Source organism: Arachis ipaensis, chromosome B6 (genome assembly GCF_059453495.1).
Source record: "Arachis ipaensis isolate K30076 ecotype BB chromosome B6, ASM5945349v1, whole genome shotgun sequence".
In the NCBI taxonomy this organism is placed as follows: Eukaryota; Viridiplantae; Streptophyta; class Magnoliopsida; order Fabales; family Fabaceae; genus Arachis; species Arachis ipaensis.
In genome coordinates, this window is record NC_142441.1 from 32,111,942 (window position 1) to 32,136,190 (window position 24,249).

Consider the following 24,249-nt stretch of genomic DNA (forward strand, 5'->3'; position numbering starts at 1 on the left):
GTCAGTTAATTTGAAATACATTTTATTTATATTTCATTGTCTGTTGGAGCAATAAAACTATAATAGTAAAAAAAAGAGTAAAGTACCAACGCTGTACCTGTCAATTTTTCAAAATGACAAGACAACTCTTAACCAAAAACACGTTCCATTATGGTCCCTGACTCTGTATTTCGTCTGCCAACCCGGTCCTTTTATCAGTTTCATGGCAAAAATTCGATGGAAATTGCTGACGTGTCAGGTTCAAAAATAGATAGGGACATAATTGTCTCTAAATTTAAATTGGTTAGGAATTTATTTGTCCTTATTATTCTTTAAATAATATTTTTAATTATATTTTTATTCATTATATTAATATTCTTTTTTTAATAAAGAAGTACAAACTAATTAATAAATTATTTAAATTTAAAAATATCTTTTATTATAAAACCAAATAAATAATTTTTAAATATAATTTTTAAATATATAAATATAAATAATAAACATTAAAATTCAGTTAATACATTAATAATAATAACCCTATGATAGACTATTAGTATTATAACTAATGAACACATTATTTGATATATAGTAAACTTTTTTTGACTAGTAACAAATTTAATTTTTTATCTCTTTAAATTAAATTAATAATTCTATTATGTTTTATTTCATTTAGTATTAGTAGCCTACTCATAGTGTATTTTAGTGCAAAGATATCAAATAGAATTATTAATTTAGTTTAAAGAGATAAAAAATTAAATTTGTTATTAGTCAAAAAAAGTTTACTATATATCAAATAATGTGTTCATTAGTTTTCAGTTTATTGTGAAAATTAGCTAGATCATAATACTAATAGTATATCATAGGGTTATTATTATTAATGTATTAACTGAATTTTAATGTTTATTATTTATATATTTAAAAATTATTTATTTGGTTTCATAATAAATGATATTTTTAAATTTGAATAATTTATTAATTAGTTTGTACTTATTTATTAAAAAAAAGAATATTAATATAATGAATAAAAAATAATTAAAAAATATTGTTTCAAGAATAATACGGACAAATAAACCCCTAACCAATTTAAATTTAGAGACAACTAGATCCCTGTCCATTTTTTAACCTGACACGTCAGCAATTTCCGTCGAGTTTTCGCTGTGAAACTGACAGAAGGACCGGGTTGGCAGACGGAGTGCAGGATCAGGGACCGTAATGGAATGTGTTTTTGGTTAAGGGTCGTCTTGTCATTTTGAAAAATGGATAGGAACAGGATTGGTACTTTACTCTAAAAAAAACTTGAATAACCATAATACCCATTGAAAAAATATTTCTAAAGTAAGGAGATTGATAGTGATAAACTGGAAAATTAATCACTATGAGAAAATATAGGTAATTAACTATTTTTTATTTTTTGATATATATCTCTTATCTCTATTTTCCGATCTATATCTATTATATTTGTTTGTTGATCTATATCTGTTATCTCTATTTTTCTATCTATATCTATTATCTCTGTTTTTCGATCTATATCTGTTATATCTATTTTCCTATCTATACATGTTACCTCTGTTTTGCGATATTTTTCTATCTATATTTATTATCTTTGTTTTTCGATCTATATCTGTTATTTCTATTTTCTGATCTATATCTGTTATCTCGATTTTATTATCTATATCTATTATATCTGTTTGTTGATCTATATCTGTTATCTCTGTTTTTCGATCTATATCCGTTATTTATATTTTTCGATCTATATCTATTATCTATATTTTTTTATCTATATCTGTTATCTCTGTTTTTCAATCAATATCTATTATCACTTTTTATGATTTATATCTGTTATCTCGATTTTTTTTGTCTATATCTATTATTTCAGTTTTCTGATCTATATCTATTATCTCTATTCTCCGATCTATATCTGTTATCCATGTTTTCCTCTCTATTACAACAAAAATCACTTTTAGTGGCAATAACATAATAGTTACTATATGTCTTATTTAATTTGTTTCTTTGTGATAATTATATATTTTTCGTTATTACTATATGTTATAATGACAATTATATACTTTTTATGGCTATTAAAAAAGTCTTTATCAAAAATTTTTTAACAATTGCTAAAATATTTTAGCGACAAAGTATAAGATGACTAATGTCTAATTGCCAGTAATATATTAGCAGCTATTTTTATTACCGCAAAAAAAAAAATAAATAGCTATTAAAAATATTTTTCTAATAGTGTATAAGTTAAAAAATAATTTAAATTGATAACTTTGTATTATTTTTAAAGTATTTTAAATTAATTATATCTCTTTTTATCATTATAATACTTAAATATTAGATTTGTATAATATATTAATATCTATGAAAATATAATAATTACCCATGCATTTAAGTATATATAATTAAAATTAATTAAAATTGATAGTGTATTAATTGTAATAAGAATTATTAAAGATAGAATAAAGTTTAGTAAAATTTTAAAATTAAAACCTATTTCAACCCAAAAAGTGCACGAGGTTAAAAATTTTCAACCCAAATTTGACAAAACTAAAAAATTTTGGGTCGTGTATATTACAAGGTCGAGTTAAGTCTTAACCGTGAACCCTTGTCATATCTGATTTAATGATGACATTTATAAATGGTGGATATTCTCATGATAATATTTTTACATAAAAATAACATTATAAATTATTAGATAATTTGATATATTTGGTTAAATATATTTGATTAACCATTTAAAAGTTTACAATGACATCTTTATGTGAGTATTGTCCTTTATAAATTTGAGTAATTTATTGTAAAACAATGTATGATTCATGCAGGACAAGCAACATGGATTAATTGGGTTTAATCTCCTTACTTTTGGTTTTGTTCCTCTAACAAATACAAGTGAAGATATAATTGCTACTCAGAGGGCTGAGCCTTCTATCATGGGTGGTAAGTATGATATTAATTATAATATAATAATTTCTCTTTACAATATAATTCAATTGGTTTGTGTGTGTTTTTTTATGGTTATAGGTTTTTGAATCCCTTTATTTTTGGGGATTACCCTGAAACCATGAAAAAGAATGTTGGTTCAATTGACTTCCTAGGATTTGAGTAAATAGTCAAATTAGTCTCTAAAAGATTACTCATTTTTTAAATTGATTCTCGAAAAATTTTTTTAATCAAATTCATCCTTTAAAAATTTTAAATTAGTCATGTTAGTCCTTCTATTACTTTGTTTGTTGATAGTGTCAAAATTTGTTAATGTAACACATTAAGTAACATCCCAACATATATCTAGGAGTCTTAATTGACTATTAATATGATTAATTTATGAAATTAGATCAAATCAAAACTTAATTAAAGAGAAAACTTGAGGCATTAAAATTTCCTAATTTAGAGTTGATTTGATCTAATTTCATAAATTAATCATGTTAATAGTCAATTAAGACTCCTAGATGTATGTTGGAGTGTCATTTAACACGTTACATTAACAAAGTTTGACACCATCAACAAACAAAGTGACACAAGGACTAACATGACTAATTTAAAATCTTTAAAGGACGAATTTGATTAAAAAAAAAATCTTTCGGGGACTAATTTAAATAATGGATAATCTTTTAGGAATTAATTTGACCATTTACTCATATTTTTATGTTTCATTTTATGTTAAAGACAATCCTAAAAGTTTATGTATAAAAGATAGAGATTATGTAGCAGATATGTGTGGAACTTATAGGAAGGTTTATACCATATTCTATTTACTTAAGTTATCATCTATTTATTTAATTGAGTAAAAAGAAATCTAATTATATATGTTATTTTTGGATGTAGCATATACCACAAACGAAACATCTGATGAGGTAATAGTGCGTTGGAACTTAAATAAATCTTATTTTTTAATATTTTAATTTATGCATGGGTGATGTTTAACACTAACTTGTTGGTTGGAACGGTTTAGATTCCAATCATTCCATGGACTTTACAAGGGTTGCTTGACTCATTGAAGAGTATTTATGAAAAATTTCCAATTTACATGCAAGAAAATGGTTTGCTTCTTTTTATCTTGTCTCTCCAACACAATATAAATTTGATAACAAAATACATGAGTTAAATCTCAATTTGGCCACTGAAATTTAGCTCAATGTTCAGAATGACTCCACAATTTCGTTGGCCCCAATTAAAACCCCCCAAATTTGGAATTGTGGCTTCAACTTGCCCCTGCGATCATCTCCGTCACCAGAATGCTGATTTGATGCAATTGCATGACACGGTGGACACTACTTAAACGACGGCGCATTGGTTTCGCGCCCAAACCCTTTAGAAACCACGTCGTTTCAGTTTTTTGTGGGTTAAAACTCTCTTTCTTTCCACTACCACGATCATAAGTTGCCAAACATCAAGAAAACCCTTACATTACGTGGTTTCCAAAGGGTTTGCGTGCGAAACCAATGCGCCGTCGTTTAAGTAGTGTTCACCATGTCATGCAATTGCGCTAGATCAGCATTCCGGTGATGGAAATGATCGCAGGGACAAACTAGAGCCACAATTGTAAATTTGGGAGTTCTAATTGGGGCCAACAAAATTGTGGGGGTCATTCTGAGTTTCAGACCAAATTTCATAAGTCAAATTGAGATTTAACTCCAAAATATATTGACTTCTTTTGAAATTATACACAAAAAATTAGCTAACAAATCAATCAATATAAGATATGTATTAAAATACAAAATACACATTGAAAATGAATTACAAATGTATGATTATGATTAAATTTCGATTGATTATTGTGTCAAGTAGATGACGTCAACATCTAAAAAGCTTCCAAATCTTTTGTCAAACAAACCAATCATAGAATGATAGGATTATGATCATTATTTTTTGGACTTCACAGGTCAACAAACACGTAAAAATTCATCATTGGAAGACTGGCCGAGGATAAAATACTTACAAGAATACATTGGAAATATACTTGATATGCTAAGGTAGTACCTCCATTTTCATTTTTAGCATTTTTCTTTTTTTCCCCATAAAAATTTATTGAACCTTTGCTAATTCAATTTATAATTATATTGTTTTGTGATGTTGAAAGGAATGGACATGACATAAGAGGCTATTTTGTATGGTCGTTGATTGATGTGTTCGAATTATTGAGTGGATATGAATTCACTTATGGCCTTTATTACATTGATTTGAAGGACCCCACTTTGAGGAGATAACCTAAGCTCTCTTCTGTATGGTACTCTAACTTCCTCAACAACAGAACTATGGACCCAATGGTGGCAAGAAAGAATGAAGGATATGTCTCTCCCGATTTTCATTTTGCAGAAAGAAACTTATGGAGCTATTTGTCATAGAAAGTATATATAAGCATGACTAAATAGCTCCATGAATCTAGAGTGATGCCTAAATATGTTTGAAAAAGCTTAAAAGAAGTCCTTCTATTGTAGCAGAACTATTCCAGCAGTACAAACAAAGCTCTTCATCTACATTGCATGTGAAGTAGCACCATAACAAACAACATGTTCAGCATGTATAGCAGAAGAGCTATTCATAGTTAGTTTAACACTTCCAAAAAATAGCTCCTCCAGTTAACACCAACAAATCTGTATCCATGTAGTAAATTGCATTTAAGTCCTCAACTCTTTGGAGGACAAACATGTTAGGAACTTGGGTATTATGCTGTGTCCAAAGTCCTACATCGGGTAGTATGAAATGTTTGATGTTGTATTAAGAAGAGTGATTCTTCCCTCTTAACAACTAGCTTTTAAGGCATTATTATCCACTTTCTCTAGGTACTTAATACATGTAATCTTTTTCGTCCTATGCAGTCATCACTCGCTTTTGTCCATTCAACTTCAAGCACCACTCATACAGTGGAACTAATTGAAAATTTGAAACGAAATAATCTAATATGCATGTCATGGGAAAAATTTTATTCCAAATTCTTTAATATTACCTACCTATCTGTTCATGGCATTGGCTTTCTAAACACACGAAGCATTTGCACAACTCAGTAACCCTTTGACTTGCATATAAAAATGAAGTACCTGTTACTATCCGATGGCTACGAAGATTACTTATACTCCCTGCCAGAAATGAGAGGTTTAGGTGGGGATAAAGACCTAATTTCAGGTGCTGAACTGGGAAAAAGTATGTTGAGCCTGTGCATCAGGATGTCAGCCCTAGATGGAATTTCATTCAGAAGAAACTGCTGAACTATCGGTTTCTTGAACCACTCCATGACTGAATCTCCTGTGGCCCTAAGAACCACCTTACTCACCTCAAATGGAGACTCTACGGAGCTCAACATCTGCGCAATCACGATCTTTAAAGTGGGCCCTGTCACCAACTTAATCCGTCTTGGTACAATACCGTAATAGAGCATGCGCTTCCTAAACCTGTGAAGAGTGTGCACTACTGCTATAAAAGCTGCTCCAACAGACAAGTTTCTAACATCAAGGGACCAGGCGATGTGCTGATCAAAAACTATAGCCTTTGGGAAAAGCTTGTTCTCATATGCAACCTTCCAAACACATCGAGCTCGGTTTGTCTGCCCCATTAGAACTAGGTAATTGAGAAGAACATTCACAAAGTACCTTGCTGCGCCTTCCTCCAATTCATAATCAATACTTTGAAAGAATTCCCTGACAAAAGATAACACCGGTTGTCCCCTCTGCTCTGGGCCACAGAAAAGTCCGCACATGAAAACGTGCGCCTTATGCTTCGTAGCGCTAAGGATAGACATCAAGTGTCTCTCATTCTGCTCTTCCTGACACCTAACTAGATAAGCTAGAATGGACGTGTAGAGTATCAAGTCAACTTTTGCAGTTGAGTTTACATACGTTTCAAGAAGAGGCTTGGCTGATTCATATAATCCATTCTTCATGCACGACTCAAACAACTGCCTGATTATAAAATTATTGGTTCTAATCCCGGATGAGCCCATGAAACGCAGCCACCTCAAAGCAAGATCAACTGAACCTTCCTTGATATAAACCATCAAAACATCACTAGCTGTGACATCCACTAAATATCCCATGGCCTTCATTTCAAGTAGGATTTTGGCAGCCACATCCACCAGCTTCTTATTAGCAAGTAGAGTCAAAAGAACAGTGTAAGTGCTCAGAGGAGGCCTCAAACCAGCATTTGTCATTGAATTGTACAGCCTCATTGCATGATCTATTTGTCCAGATGCAGCATGCATTTCCAATAGACAAGTATATGTAGATGGGGTCGGCAGAAAGCCCGCTTTTTCCATGTCTGAAAATGCAGACAGAGCAATGTCAAGCTTCCCTGATTTCGCATGGGATTCAATGATCAAAGTGTATAACCCAAAGTTAGGCCTGTACCCTGTTTTCTTCATCTCATCCCAAAGCTTAAGAGCAGTTTCTAACTTTCCAGACTTCACATAAGATTCAATTAGAGAAACAAATATAGTAGGTGGTGGCTTGTACCCATAACCTCGCATCTCTGTGTAAGCCTTCATTGCACTGTCTAATCTCCCAGCCTTCCCCATTGAATCAACAAGTGACAAAAAGATGCTTAGGCCTGGCCGGAAACCTCTTCCTTTCATTTCTTGGAAGAGTTTGAAAGCAGCATCCAGACGGCCTGACTTTGCCAAGTTTGGGATCATCAATTCATAAGTTGAACTATTCAATGAACAACTGGCCTTTTCCATGCTCTCGTATATCTCAAATGCCTTATAAGGCAAACCTTTACCCAAAAACAAAGTAATAAGGGAATTGTATGTTTCGGTATCAATCTCACCACCGGCCTCCTGTATCTTCTTAAAGCAGCAAAATGAGACCTCCAACTTCTCAGCATTGGCCAAATATTGAATCACCCGATTACATGAAACAGACAAGGAAGCTCCAGTATTGGTAGAATCACCAACCATCTCATCAAACAATGATTGTATTCCATCAAAGTCCCTACGCTGGTTAAGAGAATCAAACAAGATAACATAACACTCATCAGTAGATGAATACCAAGGTTGCCGCTTCGCCCACCTAAACAAACTCAAACATGCATCACTATCACTAGTGATCTTCAAGGATTGAACAATGTGAGTCATGTTAGGCACAAACTGGAGCTTGTCCAATTGTGTCTCCAACTCTGGCCCCCATTTCCACCTCTTCACAACCTCAACTATTTTTGCCACAACCGCAGCATTTACAAAGGGCTTCTTGACCTCACCTACCATCACATGATCATCAATCCCAGGCTCCACGGACCTTGTACCCTTGCCCTTGTAAAGAATACTACCCGATTCATCCAAGTACTCAATTTCCTCAGTCCATTCCTTATGCCCACCACCATTATGGCAGTAGCATCTGATTGAACTAAGCTGCTCAACAAAGTTCAAATCTCTGCAGAAACCTGTGATTCTCCGAACTGAAGTGAATGAGGTTATAGAGGTAAAAGATATTAACTTTTGCTTAAAAGGTACCGGGGAAATAAAGGAACGAGGGACAGAGAAATTGTGGGTGAGTTTGCAAAGATTTGTAGTGGAAGAGAGCAATCTGCGGTGACGAATCATTGAATAATCTTCTTCAAAATAATCTTCCACAGGTTCCCCAGTTCATTTCCGGTGCAACAATAGTAGCCTGTAAGGAAAGTAAGAATTTAACAGGAAGAGAAAACAAATAAAAAGTGATGCAGAAGAACATCGACAGTTCAACTAAAAATAGTTTAGAGCAAGTACAGGTTTATAGGAATTGAGCATCAACAAAAATTAGCAGCCAAAACACTAACAATTTGCAAAATTCAACTTATAGCAGAGGCAGCAAGAACACCAACGCAATGATCAATAAAGGGCTATGCATGGATTGGATTATATAAAATTGAATCATAAGCAAATTAAAACCAATTTTGTGGTCCAAGAAATTTAAGAGATAACTTTTTTCTTTGAGGAAAAAAAGGGTAGCAAGTCACAAAGTATTGCAAAACCATATTGTTATGAACCCTTTCATTTATAAAATATATACATCAGAATTACTCTACTCAGATTTTGTTTCTGTTTTTGTAACTAGAACATTGGAATAAGCCAACAGAAGAATCTAAATGAAGTTAGAAGCCCCAATCCATGAAATCACACCAGACTCGCAAACATAATATTGAGTAAAATTAACAATTCATTATCTAAGGAAGTTCCAAAATGATTTTCAGATTCCAAAAGCCCACACTTTTTCCTTTTGCATTTCTCAGCAATGTTAACAATCCAATCAAGCTGAACATCACATGAATTAGCACAAAAATCACAAGGCCGCATTTTCCCCCTATAGATATAAAGTTATTATCAAAAGCAAAGGGAGCATAGCAAGCAAGAACAAGAAACAGTAACAGTGCTCATAGATCAAGAAACAAAAGAAAAACAACAGAACCAGCTCCATTGAAGGTAACAGCATTAAAGCTTCTTCTAACTGAATATGCAAGAACATATTAACAATAAAAAACTGCAAGCTACCAAAATCTACCAACATCCTTTAAAGCTTCACCAGATCAAGCCCACAGATTCACACAGAAGAACAGAGTATACTCACAAATTCGCACCGAAAAAGCAGCAGAAGCAGAACGGCAAACGCAGCGGTGGCGACTGGCGAGAGCGGAAGCAGGAGAGCTGACACCGAAGCCGAGTGGCGTCGTCGCAGACTCACAGCACCAGAGTAGCAGTTGAAGATTGAAGAAACACGAGCATCAGGCGGCGGCGGTGGAGACAATGAGACGCATAAGAAAAAATAGTTTATTCTCTAATTTTAAAAAAAAAATATTGAAACAATTACCTGTATATAAAACACAAAATCAAATTTCATAATTGTTAGAGGAATGCTTTTTCCGGATGAGAGCATACGCCAAACATATATTGGAATAAAAACTAATAATTAAAAGAGTTAAAATCAACCAAGTATGGATACTATATGGACAAAAGATATGACATGACACTATATTTTTTCTTAGATATAAAGGCATGATATATATATTGTTGATAAATGAGAAAAAACCAAGGTTCTGAAAACGGAACCGGTCATCAAACCACTCTAGTTACTGGTTTATTGGTTCATAGGTTCAACCGATTCGACCGTGGTTGAACCGAAAAAACTGTTTTATAATAAAATAATAAATAAAATATAAATAAACACATAAAAACATAATTAAAGAGATGAAAGTATCTATTATCTCTGAGGTCCTTCTCGAAACAGTTTATTATTAGTACTAGACTCATCAACCAACCCCCTTTGATCTTACTAGTTACTACTCTTCATTCCCTGTATTGTAAGCAAACCCCACCACCATCATTATTATCATCATGTAATACATCATCGCTCGTCATTATTAATTAATTGCCTCCAAATAAAAAATAAATCAAAATGACTACATAAATCAGAATGTTATAATCTCATTCAAATACAAACTCAAAAGTCAAATAACAAAAACAACCAACCAAACATAAAATGCCAACATCCAAGTTTGTCATCATATCTCCAAGTAGGATCAGTTTTTCCCCGAACATTAGAAGTTTGTGATTGACTATCGTTAGATCCAGGAGGAAGAGAAGCTTCATTATAAAGTGTGTTCAAGAACATGTGAGAGCAATCGCACAAAAATCTATCTTTCTAATATGCGCATGATAAATCAAGATTATGAACCTAAATCTGACTTCCATCCGGATAACATGATATAAGCAGGGCTGGACTTGCAAAATTAACATTATATGACCTACTTATGTTTGTTTTATAAATACGATTACACAGATACATGATATTTTAATATAAACCAAACAAACATGCATTCCAGAAATTACAACTCAGGAAAAATTCTGAAACTTTGAAGCATTCTACTTTAAATTATTTCCACTCCTAGTGATCAAAACCACTTTGATTATTCAAAGAACTATTCAGCAGCAACACACAATGGTTAATGCAGAATGCCTTCACATATGGTGAAAACATAACAATTGTTCCCTAGAACAATGGCTTGTTGATTTTTAGAACAGACTTTCCTTACTAGATGAAGTCAAAGTTAATACTGCAATGATGCACTACAACTCATAAAAGATTATAGGAAACGACATATCCAGAATTTCACCACCAATCAAGGTTCTGACAACCGGACCGGTCATTGAACCGTTTTAGCTACTGGTTCACTGGTTTACTGGTTCAATCGTGATTCAACTGGAATAACCGTTTTATAAATAAAATATAAATAAACATACTAAAACATAATTATATTCTAACATAAATCTTAAAATGTTATCCCAATTAAAAATATTACATCACCAAAGTGTTACAATCTCATCAAAATACAAACTAAATAAATATCTAAATATCAAAGACATTAAAATTTGTTATTAATCATCAAAATAAAATAAAAAACAGCTATATTCAAAAACCTTCAACTACTACTTTGTTGGATCACACTCCCAAATGGTGATTTATTCATTTCTCTCAAGCATCTCTTTTAACAAATAACTTTGTTAGGAGCAATTTTTTAATTAAATAATCAAAGCACAACACAGAAAATACAAAAAATTAAGCAGCACAAAACTTAAGAATGCAAAAACGGCATGAAAAACAGCAGCACAGCAAATAAACATCAATTTTTCAAATTCATGCAAGGCAGAAGATATCATAGTCATGAGCAAAATATATTACAAGATCCTCAAAGAAGCATTCCCAAAATCCAAATGTGGCAACCTCAGCTCCCTAACCCTACAAGCTCCATCTGCAACAAATGATGCTTATGTAAACAAGAATATTGGATTCATTGGTGTTTGTTCTTTATTATTAAAGAGTGACAGGGGACAATAAACCAAACTGCTATTAGCATTCATTGGTGAAATATAAAACAAATGATGCTTGTTTCTTATTAGATTGGGAATATGCTTATGTATATTATAGATAATAGTTTGCATTTGATACAGAAGAGAAACTCATTAGCCATTACAAAAGCTTACCTTTGGATAATGATTGAACTAAGCAGTGAACAAAGTCAAGATAATAAAGAACAAAATCAGCAGTGAACAAAAATCAACAATCAGAACTATCAAGAACAAACACCAACAATCAGCAACAACTGATAATGAATGAATAAACTAAATTATATTAATTCGAAAAACCTAAGAAAACTCAAAACAGAGATCCGCAAGAAATTACTTACGAAAAAATAATGAACAAACAGATTCAGGATTTCAGAGAATGCCCAGGACGAGCATAGATCGCAAGGAGCAAGAATACCAAGGAGTAGAAATTACTTTCTGTGACGATTTATGTAATCTCCTTGCGGCTACAACAACACTACACACAAATCGCAATACAACAGAACAAATCCAAATCAGAAAAATAAAAAATTAAACAGAAAAGAAAAGAAAATCTTTGAAGCAAAGGGATGCAGAGAAACTGAAAGTAGATGAAGAAGAGTGAAGCGAACCATCATGGTGACGAAGAGAGAGGCTTCGGATTCGAAAGGAAGACCAACGACTGACTATTGGGGAGGGGTTGGACTGTTGGTGAATGAGAGGGGTTGGACTGTTGGACTGTTGTGCCTAAGCGCGACGGACGGCAGCAGAAGAGCGGCTGAGCAGACGAATACGATGACGACGAAGACACGACAGCGCAGCAGCTGGAAGCCTCGAATAGCGAAGTCACCGCGGGAATGGACGACGTGCCGAGCTAGAAGAGAAGGTCTGGCCATGTAGGCTTGGGACAGGGGAAGGAGGAGGCCGCAGAGACACCGACAACCACGGACGGCGGCGGCGGTTCTGTTGATGAAGCTGGGGTTTTTGGTCTGGGATTAGGGCTTGATGTTGATGGTGTGTATCGAAGGAGGGGTTTTGGTCCGGTCCAACAGGCCGGTTACTGGCCAGTTTAACGGTATTTCAGCGGTTTAAAGAAGGCGGTTTTAGAAGGAGAACCGGATCGTTTTTCATGCCAGTTCCCGATTGAACTGGTTCTATCGGTCGGTCCGGTCCAATTTTCAGAACATTGTCACCAATACAAACAGTTTCTGTGTTTCATAATTTACCGATCATAGAGTAGAAGATATCATTCTGATTTGATTTGCCATGTCACCATTTTCATGCATATATTCACCAAGAAATTAAATAAAATACACCAGATAAAAGAGGGGGGTTGGAGGAAAAAAAAACAGCAAAGTTCACAAATTAATTAAGAACAATTATTCAACAATTATTCAACCTATTATTCAACCTAGTAATTCACAAATTAATTAACAATTATTCAACCCATAACAAGTTCACAGACTATTCAACAATTATTGTTAAAAGAATACCTAGAAGCTAGAAGCAATGAAGCATAGAACAGAGCTTGCGCCGGCGACGGTGGAAGAGAGCTTCGCGATGGAGGTAGGAGGCAAGCCTGGCGATTGTGCTTCCATTGCTGAGAGTCTGAGACGTTAGCTGCACGAGCAGGAGTGAGGGACCGAGTGAGCTTCGAAGCTCTAACTTGCAACGGCGTCAGGACCAGTCCGACGGCTGAACGAAAGGGAGGGACTGAGCTCACCACGTTTAGAGGAACGACCAGCTCGAGGGTGATGGGAGGGACGAGGGAAAGAGTGTGTGCTGCTGCTACGCCGTTGGAGACCTGGAGTGAGTTAGGGTTGGTAAGGGTTGGGGGTGTTACTGGTTAAGGATCATAATGCTAAACTGCTGCATTTTGGCAATTTTTGGGCAAAATAAGAAAACCGGCCGGATCCCGGTTCGGTTTGACCGATTGGTTACTAGCCGGGTTAGCAGTTCAACTCCGGTTTTCAATTTTTGCGGTTTTGGCATCTAACCAAGGTTGTGAGAACTGAACTGGTCAATAAACCGGTGAGGTCAATGGTTCAATGATTTACCGGTTCGACCGAAATTCAACCGGTTTAATTAAATATTAAATACAATTATTATAAAACATATATATAATTTTAAATAGATAAATTCAATAATTTCTAATTTAATAAAATTCAAAATTTCACATAATAAATTATCCATAATTTAATATTAGAAGTTCACAAACAACTTCAAATATCAAAGTTCATAACTAAAAACAACAAGAACGCACATAATGACAAACACATAATGTTCTACTATCAAAAGAAACAATTACTAACAAGTTTTCCTTTAATCAAAGCAACTCATCAAAAATCATAATCATCAGATTTACCTCTAGAAGAACCAGTTTGAGAATCTTGAACAGCATTATCTTGTGGCTGTGCATTACTTTGTGATTGTTCCATCGGTAACATAGAACATAAACCCCAGCAACCAATAAGCTCAACAACCAATAACAAATAAATTAAGCTTAGCAACAAAAATCCTCAGCAACCAATAAGCTCAGCAAACAATAAGCTCAGCAACCAAATCATGAATAGAATAACAATAAGCTCAGCAAGCAAATAATAACTGATCTTGTCTGTGAAATAGATCGGTTTTAACTACCCAGTATCCGCCGAGCAATATACTTGGAGGCTGAACGTCCAACTCTTGAATCCGAGCTTTTCTCCGTGTTGTATGAGAGTACGAGCAATGAAAAAGGGGGGAGTGTACCTGCAAAGGCACTCCAATGCTTAAGTCAGTATAGCGTTAAGTTCAGAACTTGAAATCAAAGAAATGCTTTACCTTTCTTTTATAGAGAATTCTTTGTCCGTTATATTTTAGGTGATAAATTGTCGGTTTCTGAGATGATTAGCTTTTTAACCGATCTTATTATGCCGTTTGAGACGTCGGTTATGATAAGAGTATTGATGTCACCGAGTTATAGCTCATAAAATCCGAGTAATAACGGAAAATGACGAGTTATGGTGACTGCCAATAATGGTCATGAGGCCGAGTTATAGCTCGTATAAATGACGACCATATCACAGCCCCCAAGCTTAGCCTGAGGGAAGTTTTTTAATGAAGCAGGTTGAGCTTATATGATGAGTTATAACTCGGTTAAGTGGATTACTGAGTGAGCCCCCAGTTCAACGTACTTCATTAAATGAACTTTGTATTTTGCCACGTGGGAAATCGTGCTAGTTTTTTATTGAGGAGAGAGAATGAGTGGTAGCTTCATTAATGTTTTGATGGTTTCCAATGTGCCTTTCGTTGTTTGATGTGACTGAGGCAGGGGTGATATTTGGAACGTTTTTGTTTTTGATTAATTACTTCTACTGATTGGAATTTGGGCGTTTTGGTTTTCTGCTTCTGTGTGAAGAATGAGCAAGAGAGGTATGGTTATGTCTGTGTTCTTGTGATTTCTTTCTTTCCTCGTCTCTTTGTATTTCTTGGTTGCATGCTTGTTTTACTGTTTTTGATGGGGTTTGAGAAGGAGAAGAAAGTTAAGATAGATTGGTCTTATGACTGGGTTGGGGATGATGTGAGGTCTCGGGTGTCGTTGTTCTGTGATGAGGCTGCTGTTAAGGAAGTGGATGTTAGTAAGGTAGTGAGGCAGAATTCTGGAGTTGGAGTCGAGTTACTGCCATGTAGTGCTAATGATAGGGTTTATCACCGGGGTAGAGGCTTTAAGTTCTTCTACATGCACAGTTGTGTTCTTGAAGAGCTGAGAGTTAGGTTACCCTTTACAGACTTCGAATGTTAGGTTTTGAGATAGTTAAACTGTGCTCCGTTCGCAGCTTCATCCAAATGGGTGGGCGTTCCTTCGTTCTTTTGAGATTCTAATGGAATTTCTGGAGGAGGTTCCGGCTGTTGACCTGTTCTTTTCATTGTTTCAAGCCAAGGGGTGTGGAAAGGTGGTTGGATAAATTTTAATAGCACCCCTTGATTTGGTATTTTCATGTTATACAAATCTTCTTTCAAAGATTTTAAAGAGATGTATTTCAAGGTTAGGGGGCTGGAAAAAGATTTTCCTTTTTTCGTAGATGAAAATCTGGCTGAGAAGTTCCCATTGTATTGGTGCTCGGAACCTCAGAATATACTCGGACCTGAAGTTATTTCTCCGAGAAATGTTTGTTTGATTGAGTTTCTTGTTGAAAATATTGGTCGGGGAGACCTGATTTCAATGTATGAGCTTCTGAAGTGGGAAGAGGATAAGGATGCTGTTTTAAAATATTTGGGTGAGTTATAGGGTTGTTGCTAATGTGTTTACTTCTTCTCGTCATATATCTGATGTTATCTGTGTTTTGCAGGTGGTAAGTATCCCGGTGTTTCAGCTGCGTCCCTGAGGACACGTTTCAAAAATAAGAATCTGGGGAGGTTTTGTCTTCTAATGCTGAGAAAATTGCTGGGACTGGTGAAGTTACTCAGCCTCGTCAAGGTCGGAGAAAGATGATTGCGAGAAAGAAGAGGAAGTCCGATCTTGTTGAGTTGTCCAATGATTCCGACGAAAAGGAATTAGGGGTTCCTCTGGAGGAAATACAGGCTTTTATGGGTAATCAAAAAAGGCTTCACGAAATTTCTAAACAAAGTGAGGCATTTTCTGTTTGGGGAAAAGAGTATCCCTATATGGCTGTGGTGGACGAGTATTGTCAATCGTCCGCTGATGTTTCTTTTGCAAAGGAGGTTGGAGACATGGCGATTGGGCAGTATATGCAGGTAATTAGCGACCGTGTTCACTTTATTGTTGTTTTCTTTTCTTTTGAAGCCTTACAGACTTCGCTTAATGTTTTTTCTAGGTTGTTGGTCTGCGCCTTGCGAGTCTTGGGCGTAGCCAAGAGTTGAAGTATAAGAGAGTTGCTACGAAAAAAGGAGAGGTTTCTGTTTTGAAGAAAGAGTTGATTAAGAGTAAAAGTGCTGCTGCCGAGCTTCAGGCACGGTTAACTGAGACCGAGAAGTTATTGAAGGAGACGAAAGATAGTTATGCTAAGGATGTGGAGGATTTGAAGAAAAAAGAAAGTGATTTGGCGAGCATACAAGCTCGTCTAATTGAGGTGACTGCCCAATTGAAAAAGGTGGAGAAGAAAAAAGTTGATGAAATTTTGGATTCTTTTGTTGAGGGGTTTGAAAGGGCTTTGTTACAGGCGAAGTTTTTGGCACCAGAAGCTGATCTGTCCGGGATGGAACCTGGGAAAGTCGTTCGTGATGGCAAGATGGTCGAAGATGATGGTGATGTTGAATATCAGGTGGATAATGTGTAGTTTGTTTGATATTTTGTTTTATTTTGTAATGGATAGCTTATTGGAACTTTGGTGTTTATTTTTTGGATTGTGTTACCGATTTGAATGTTTTTGAATGGTAGTGCTTTCCTTTTAGGAAAAAGCTCTTTGTTGATTGAGAGGAAATGATTATGAGGATATTTCATTTCTGTTTGAGAAGACTGCCGAGTAGTGGCAGGTTGTGAATTTAGACGAGTATTGTCATTTTTCGAGCTATATTGATAATGGATAGTGATGAAAAAGATAGATCACATGATTGAATAGAATGAGATAGTTTTGATTATAAATTCGTATTTCTTTTGAATACAAATTTGCAGGTAGGCTAGCCTCGTTAAAACCTCTCCAAGCAAAACCCTTTGGGACAAAAACTTGGTAGTAGGAAAAAGAGTACTAGCCTGTCCCTGACTTTTAACTATAGAACTTCTTTAGGGAAGATACATTCTAGGTATTGGGTAGTACTTTACCATCTATTGATTCGAGTTTGTATGCTCCATTGCCAAGTACTTCTGATATTCGATATGGACCGTCCCAGTTTGCTGCGAGCTTTCCATGTGAGGGTGGTTTTCGAGCAGTTTCTGTTTTACGAAGTACTAAGTCTCCTTTCATAAATGATATGCTTTTAACCGATTTGTTGTATTGGCGAGCTAATGCTTGCTGTGCTGCGCGTTGCCTTAATGTGGCGATGTCTCTTACTTCTTCGATGATATCGAGCTCGGATCTCCGAGCTTCCTCCTGATTGCCGAGGTAAGTTCTGATGGAGCTCTGGGAGATCTCCAGTGGTATCATTGCTTCAGAGCCGTATACCAGCCGAAATGGTGTTTCTCTTGTTGATGACTGTGGAGTTGTGTTATACCCCCAGAGGACTTCGGGTATTAGCTCGGCCCAGAGGCCTTTGGCGTCATCTAGCTTTTTCTTAAGTGCATGTAGGATGACCTTATTTGCCGCCTCAGCTAGTCCATTTGTTTGAGGATGCTCTACTGAAGCGAAATGTTGTCTGATTTTAAGATTCTGCAAAAAAGATTGAAATTTCTGATCGGAAAACTGGCGGCCATTGTCAGTAATGATATGGTTAGGTATTCCAAAAGGACAAATAATGTTTTTCCGAAAGAAATCATTTGTTGGGACGTTATTCTCGCTAGAGGTTGGGCTTCCACCCACTTTGAGAAATAATCGATTCCTACGACGAGGAATTTTACCTGACCCGGTGCCGTCGAAAACGGACCGAGTATGTCTAAACCCCATTGGTTGAAGGGCCAGCTGATATCAGAGTGATGTAGTTGCTCGGCCGGAATGTGTATTAGTGGTGCATGTTTTTGGCAGTTGTTACATGTTCGGATCTTTTGTTGGCTATCCTGGTTTAAAGTCGGCCAGAAGAAAACGGCTCGAAGGACCTTTGATGCTAAACTTCGTGCACCTGTGTGTGTTCCGCAGATTCCCTCATGTGCCTCTGCTAGTGCTATGTCTGCTTCGGGCTTGTTGAGACACTTTAGTAATGGACGAGTGTATCCTCGTCTGTACAATGTTCCGTTGAGTATTGTGAAGGAAGATGCTTGTCTTCGAAATTTTTTGACATTGTCCACTCCTTTTGGTATATTACCTGTTTGCAAATATTGTATAAAGTTGTTCCTCCAATCTTTTTCCTGTGTAACACTTAGCACATTTGTTAGAGTAACACTTGGATATGTAAGGGTAAATTGATGCAATGTAGATAACTCGGATTGTGTACTACCGATCTTAGATAGAATATCAGCCCTATGGTTTTGTTCTGGGATGTGTTGTATTTCAAATTTGGAAAATTTTGAAGTTAACTTTTTAACTAAAAATAGATATTTAGATAGAAGAGGATCCTTGACCTGAAAAAGGTCGTTTACCTATTGCACTATCAATAAAGAGTCGCAGTATACCTTTATCGCCGATATTTGGAGATCCAGACAAAGTCAGAGCCCGGCGACTAGTGCTTCATATTCGGATTGGTTGTTGCTGGCTTTGAAATCTAGACGTAAAGAATGTTCCAGTATGAAGCCATCTTCGGCCTCCAGGCGTATTCCTGCTCCGCAGCCCCCATTATTAGAGGAGCCGTCTACGTACAAAGTCCATTGCTTTGTATGGTCTTCTTCTGAAGGTACTGTAAGTTCGGCAATGAAATCAGCCAAGAATTGGGACTTAATCGGTCCCCTGGGTTCATACCTGATGTCGAATTCAGATAATTCGACTGCCCATTTTATGAGTCTTCCTGCAATTTCTGGTTTGTATAACACTTGCCTTAATGGGTGATCTGTTCTGACATGAATGGCGTAGCTTTGGACATAAAGTCGGAGTCGCCGTGCCGAGAATATCAGGGCTAATGCGAGTTTTTCTATCCTCGGATAATTGAGCTCGGCATGCTGGAGTGTTTTACTCACAAAATATATTGGATGCTGAATTTTGTCTCTCTCTGTGACAAGAACCGAGCTTATTGCCCAATCAGAAACAGATAAGTATAGAAATAAATCTTCCCCTTGTAGGGGCTTTTACAGAATCGGTGGTTGTGAGAAAGTTGTTTTTAATTTTGAAAAAGCTCTCTCACAATCGTCGTTCCAATGAAATTTGTTTTTCTTTTTTATTGTTTGGAAAAAAGGGATTGATGTTGAAGCTAGGCAGGGAACAAATCTGGAGAGCGCTGCAAGTCTTCCTGTGAGGCGCTGAACTTCTTTGACCGTTCTTGGGCTGGCCATGTCCAGAACTGCTCGGCATTTGTCTGGATTTGCCTCTATTCCCCTGCGTGTTAGTAGAAAACCTAAAAACTTACCCCCTTGAACGGCGAATGCACATTTCTCGAGATTGAGGCGCATGTTGTAGTGGCGAATTTGGCCGAATATTTCTGTAAGGTCGTTGACGTGACTATTTCCGATTTGTGTTTTGGCGACCATATCGTCGACATAGACTTCAATGTTTCTGCCGATCTGTTTGGCGAAGACCTTGTCCATAAGACGTTGGTAAGTTGCACCTGCGTTCTTTAATCCAAATGGCATAACTTTATAACAATAGTTACCGAAATCAGTAATGAATGCCGTTTTATTTTGATCGGAGGGGTGCATGAGGATTTGGTTATACCCTGAGTACGCGTCCATAAAACTTAATGTAGCATAACCTGACGCGTTATCTACTAAAGAGTCTATGGATGGTAAAGGGTAAGAATCCTTAGGGCATGCTTTATTTAAGTCAGTGAAGTCGACGCACATGCGCCACTTACCGTTTTGTTTTCTTACCATTACGACGTTGGCTAGCCAGGTAGTAAATCTGATTTCTTTGATAAATTCTGCGTTGATGAGCTTTTGGGTTTCCTCTAGTGAGGCTCTTTTTTTCTCCTCGCCGAGTTTCCTTTTCTTCTATTGTACTGGTTGGACTGCCGAGTTTATTGCTAGCTTATGACTGATGATTTGTGGGTCGATGCCGGGCATGTCTGAAGGTGTCCATGCAAAAAGGTCGGATTGATTTTGCAAAAAGGTCCTGATGGCCTGTAATTCTGATGTGTTGATTGAGGTACCTACATAAGTAAATTTGTTAGGGTCATTATTAAAATATATTTTTTGTAGATCGTCGGAAGGTTTTGGGCGCTCGAGAAAATCGGCTCTTGGGTCAAGGTCGGCAAGTGGGTGGCCGTTTTGCTTGAGGTCGACATTGTTGACTTGTTGCTTTGGACGATTTTGAAATTTCATGCTGATGTTGTAACATTGCCGTGCTTCTTTATGATCTCCGTGGATTGTTACGACTTTATCGTCCTGCAGGGGAAACTTAACACACAGATGAACTGTGGAAACAATTGCGCCGAACTTGTTCAAAAAAGGTCGGCCGAGGATAAGGTTATAAGGACTGAAGCAATCAACTACTAAATATTGAATATCATTAGTTTTTGAAAGAGGATGCTCACCCAGTGTGGTTTGTAACCACACTGAACCGATTATTGGAACCCGTTCTCCTGAAAATCCGACCAAGTCTCCTCCTGTTGACTGTAGTATGTTGTCGCTGAGCTTCATTTTTTGAAATGTGGAATAGAACAGAACGTCGGCACTGCTCCCGCGGTCCAAGAGTACTTTCCTTACCAATAAATCCCCTAGCTGAAGAGTAATTACCACAGGGTCATCCAAATTTTGTATGTTGGAGTTGAAGTCGGCGTATGTGAAGGTAACTTCTGGTTTTTGACAAGTCATTTCAGCATCTTGTTGTGGTCCGTGTACCGAGCATATTGCTCGGAACGTCCTTTTCCTTGCCGAATTCGTGGATCCGCCACTAGCGTATCCTCCTGAAATGCAATTTATTATACCTCGGGGTCTTTCGTAGTTGCTTGAAGGTCCCTTATCTTTTCCTCGGTTTGGTTGTTCGGGGGAATCGTTTGTTGAGGAAGGGGGGCGCGCTTTTGGATGTGACCCACAATATATTTGTCGAGGTGTCCCTGCCTTGCCAACCGTTCTAAAAGGTCCTTGGAAACTACACAGTCATCAGTGTTGTGGCCGTGCTTCTGGTGGAAAGCATAGTACTTGGATTTGTCTATATTCTTTGCATCTTGATAGGTGCCGGCTTTCCTTGGTGGTTTGATCAGCTTTGAGTTCAAGATCTCTTTAATTATGTCTTCTCTCTTGGTATTGAAATGCGTATAAGAATCAAATCGAGGCGTTAGTTTAAAATTTTTCTTACTACCCGAGCTCTTTTCGTCTTCTCGGAAGTGTGACTTGTCTGTTCTCCGAGCTTGTCTGAGCTCTTCAATATCAATTTGTCCTTTTGCTTTCTCGCGAAATTCTGCAAGAGTCTTTGGCTTGGCTACTGCGATTGTTTCCTGGAACTTTCCGGGTCGAAGTCCACTTTTGAGTGCGTGTAGGTGAACCTCGGGGTGGAGGTCAGGTATACTGATTGTGACCTTGGTGAAGCGGGTCATGTAGTTCTTCAAGCTTTCGTTCGGTCCTTGCTTGATAGTATTCAAGTAATCGGAGTCGTGCAAGTAAATTGCGGACCCGGCAAAATGTTTTTCGAATAACTTCGCCAGCTGTTGAAACCGAGAAATGGAACCTGCAGGCAAAGCACACAACCAATCAAGTGCAGGGCCGTCTAAATAATTTGGAAAACAACGACATAAAACTGTATCTGATGCACCATTGACGATCATTATTGATCGGAACTTCTTAAGAAACTTCCTTGGGTCTTCGAGTCCATCATAAGGTGTGAGGGTAAGCAGCAAAGTGAACCTCTTTGGTAACTCGAAGTTCATTACTTCTTCTGTGAAGGGTCCTACAAGGTCGTCGACCTCTTCCTTCCCATCTTCAAGTTGAGGTTCTTCGGCTCGGACAGTCTCCGAGACATAAGAGGGTTGGGATTGATGTTCCTCATCTTCTGGTTGCTGGCGGCGAGTATCGTTGTGCTCAATCCGAGCATGATTTATTTCAGCGATTTGGGCAGCCATTATTTGATTCTCGTCGGCCATTCGTTGATTGGCTTGTTGTAGATCAGCCACCATTTGCATGAGTTCGGATAGTGAAGGAGGTGGTGCGTTAGCCATGGGTGTGAATGGAGGTGATGAGACCAAAAGAAAAAGTGTGATTTCCTCGGCCCCACGGTGGGCGCCAATTGATCTTGTCTATGAAATAGATCGGTTTTAACTACCCAGTATCCGCCGAGCAATATACTCGGAGGCTGAACGTCCAACTCTTGAATCCGAGCTTTTCTCCGTGTTGTATGAGAGTACGAGCAATGAAAAAGGGGGGAGTGTACCTGTAAAGGCACTCCAATGCTTAAGTCAGTATAGCGTTAAGTTCAGAACTTGAAATCAAAGAAATGCTTTACCTTTCTTTTATAGAGAATTCTTCGTCCGTTATATTTTAGGTGATAAATTGTCGGTTTATGAGATGATTAGCTTTTTAACCGATCTTATTATGCCGTTTGAGACGTCGGTTATGATAAGAGTATTGATGTCACCGAGTTATAGCTCATAAAATCCGAGTAATAACGGAAAATGACGAGTTATGGTTACTGCCAATAACGGTCATGAGGCCGAGTTATAGCTCGTATAAATGACGACCATATCAATAACCTCAGCAAAAAAAATCATGATCAGAAAATCAGAAATAACAAATAATTTCCAGCAAACAATAACCTCAGAAAATCCAGCTAATCAGCAAATGAACTACTAACAAACAACAATTATTATCAAAATCAACTGCTAAACCCTAAGCCAGCAAGCAGACGCCGAGGAGATGGCTGCAAAGTGCGAAACTGCGAATAGAGTATCACTTACCGACGGCGAGGAGGAAGGCGAGCAACGGCGACGACAGAGGAGGCGATACCGGCGAACACAGAGAAGGCGAGCTCGGCGATGACAACGCCGCGGTGGGGCTGTGGTGGTCAAACCTGTCGCTGCGGTAGCTGCGGGACGCGGGGGCTGCGGGCTGCGGGATGCGGTGGCTGCTCGATTCGTGGCTTCTATGGTTCTCAGAGAAGAAGAGAGGAGTGATGGGTTTGTGAAGAAGATGGGTTAACGCACGGGGATTGATTTAGGGTTCACTTCGTAGAGGACAAAACGACGCCGCTGGAGGGTTATTGTCGAACTGGAAATCTCTAAAAAACCAGACGATTCTGTCGGTTCATCAATTAACCACCGATTCGACCGATTTTTTAATCGATTTTTTGTCTGACCGTTTATAAATTTATTCGGATCGACTAAGTGACCGGTTTCCAGTTAAACTGGCCAGTCCGATTTGATTTTTAGAACTATAGAATTTGTAGCTATATTAGAGCACTTTTTAATTTTAATGTTGTTGTACCAGTGGTGTTTTCTAACCATGTAAAAGTTAGATTTGTGGTTTTAAATTTTTTTTTTAACATGCAAATTTGAGGGATAAATTTGATCTTTTATTTCTGATCCTTATATTTGTATTTTAGTATTGAAAAATCTTTTAAACATGCTAATTGAACTCTTTAATTTGTATTTCAACATAAAAAGTTTTTTATTTCACCACAAATTAAACCCTCTAATTTATAAACTATGAAATCTGATTTATTATATAAAATTAAAAAAAATAAATTCATATAAAACACACTAATTAACTATGATATTGAATTACACACAATTTTTTCTTTCATTTCTAAAAACATTAGCCACATTAGAGAGAATGTGTTTTGTTATTTCTGAACTTAAATTCAAAGAAATTTTAATTAAAGTATCCC

The 24,249-nt window shown here is 36.8% G+C and overlaps 1 protein-coding gene across 5 annotated transcripts; it reads right to left on the reverse strand.

Moving 5' to 3' along the window:
• Positions 1 to 5,879: 5,879 nt before the first annotated feature.
• On the reverse strand, positions 5,880 to 12,827 carry LOC107648688 (pentatricopeptide repeat-containing protein At1g79490, mitochondrial). 5 transcript variants are annotated; one of them, XM_016352497.3, is made up of 5 exons: positions 12,394 to 12,827; positions 12,124 to 12,260; positions 11,619 to 11,688; positions 9,510 to 9,749; positions 5,880 to 8,573 (listed from the first exon to the last, which is right to left on the reverse strand). In XM_016352497.3, exon 5 carries the CDS (start codon positions 8,504 to 8,506, stop codon positions 6,041 to 6,043), a length of 2,466 nt encoding a protein of 821 aa, XP_016207983.1. In that variant the 5' UTR covers positions 8,507 to 8,573; positions 9,510 to 9,749; positions 11,619 to 11,688; positions 12,124 to 12,260; positions 12,394 to 12,827; the 3' UTR covers positions 5,880 to 6,040. The 5 variants fall into 5 exon arrangements, with proteins under 5 accessions (XP_016207983.1, XP_020960014.1, XP_016207984.1 ...); XM_021104355.2 differs by having other exon boundaries at positions 12,218 to 12,260; positions 12,394 to 12,803; XM_016352498.3 differs by lacking the exon at positions 11,619 to 11,688.
• Between the last annotated feature and the right edge of the window lie 11,422 nt (positions 12,828 to 24,249).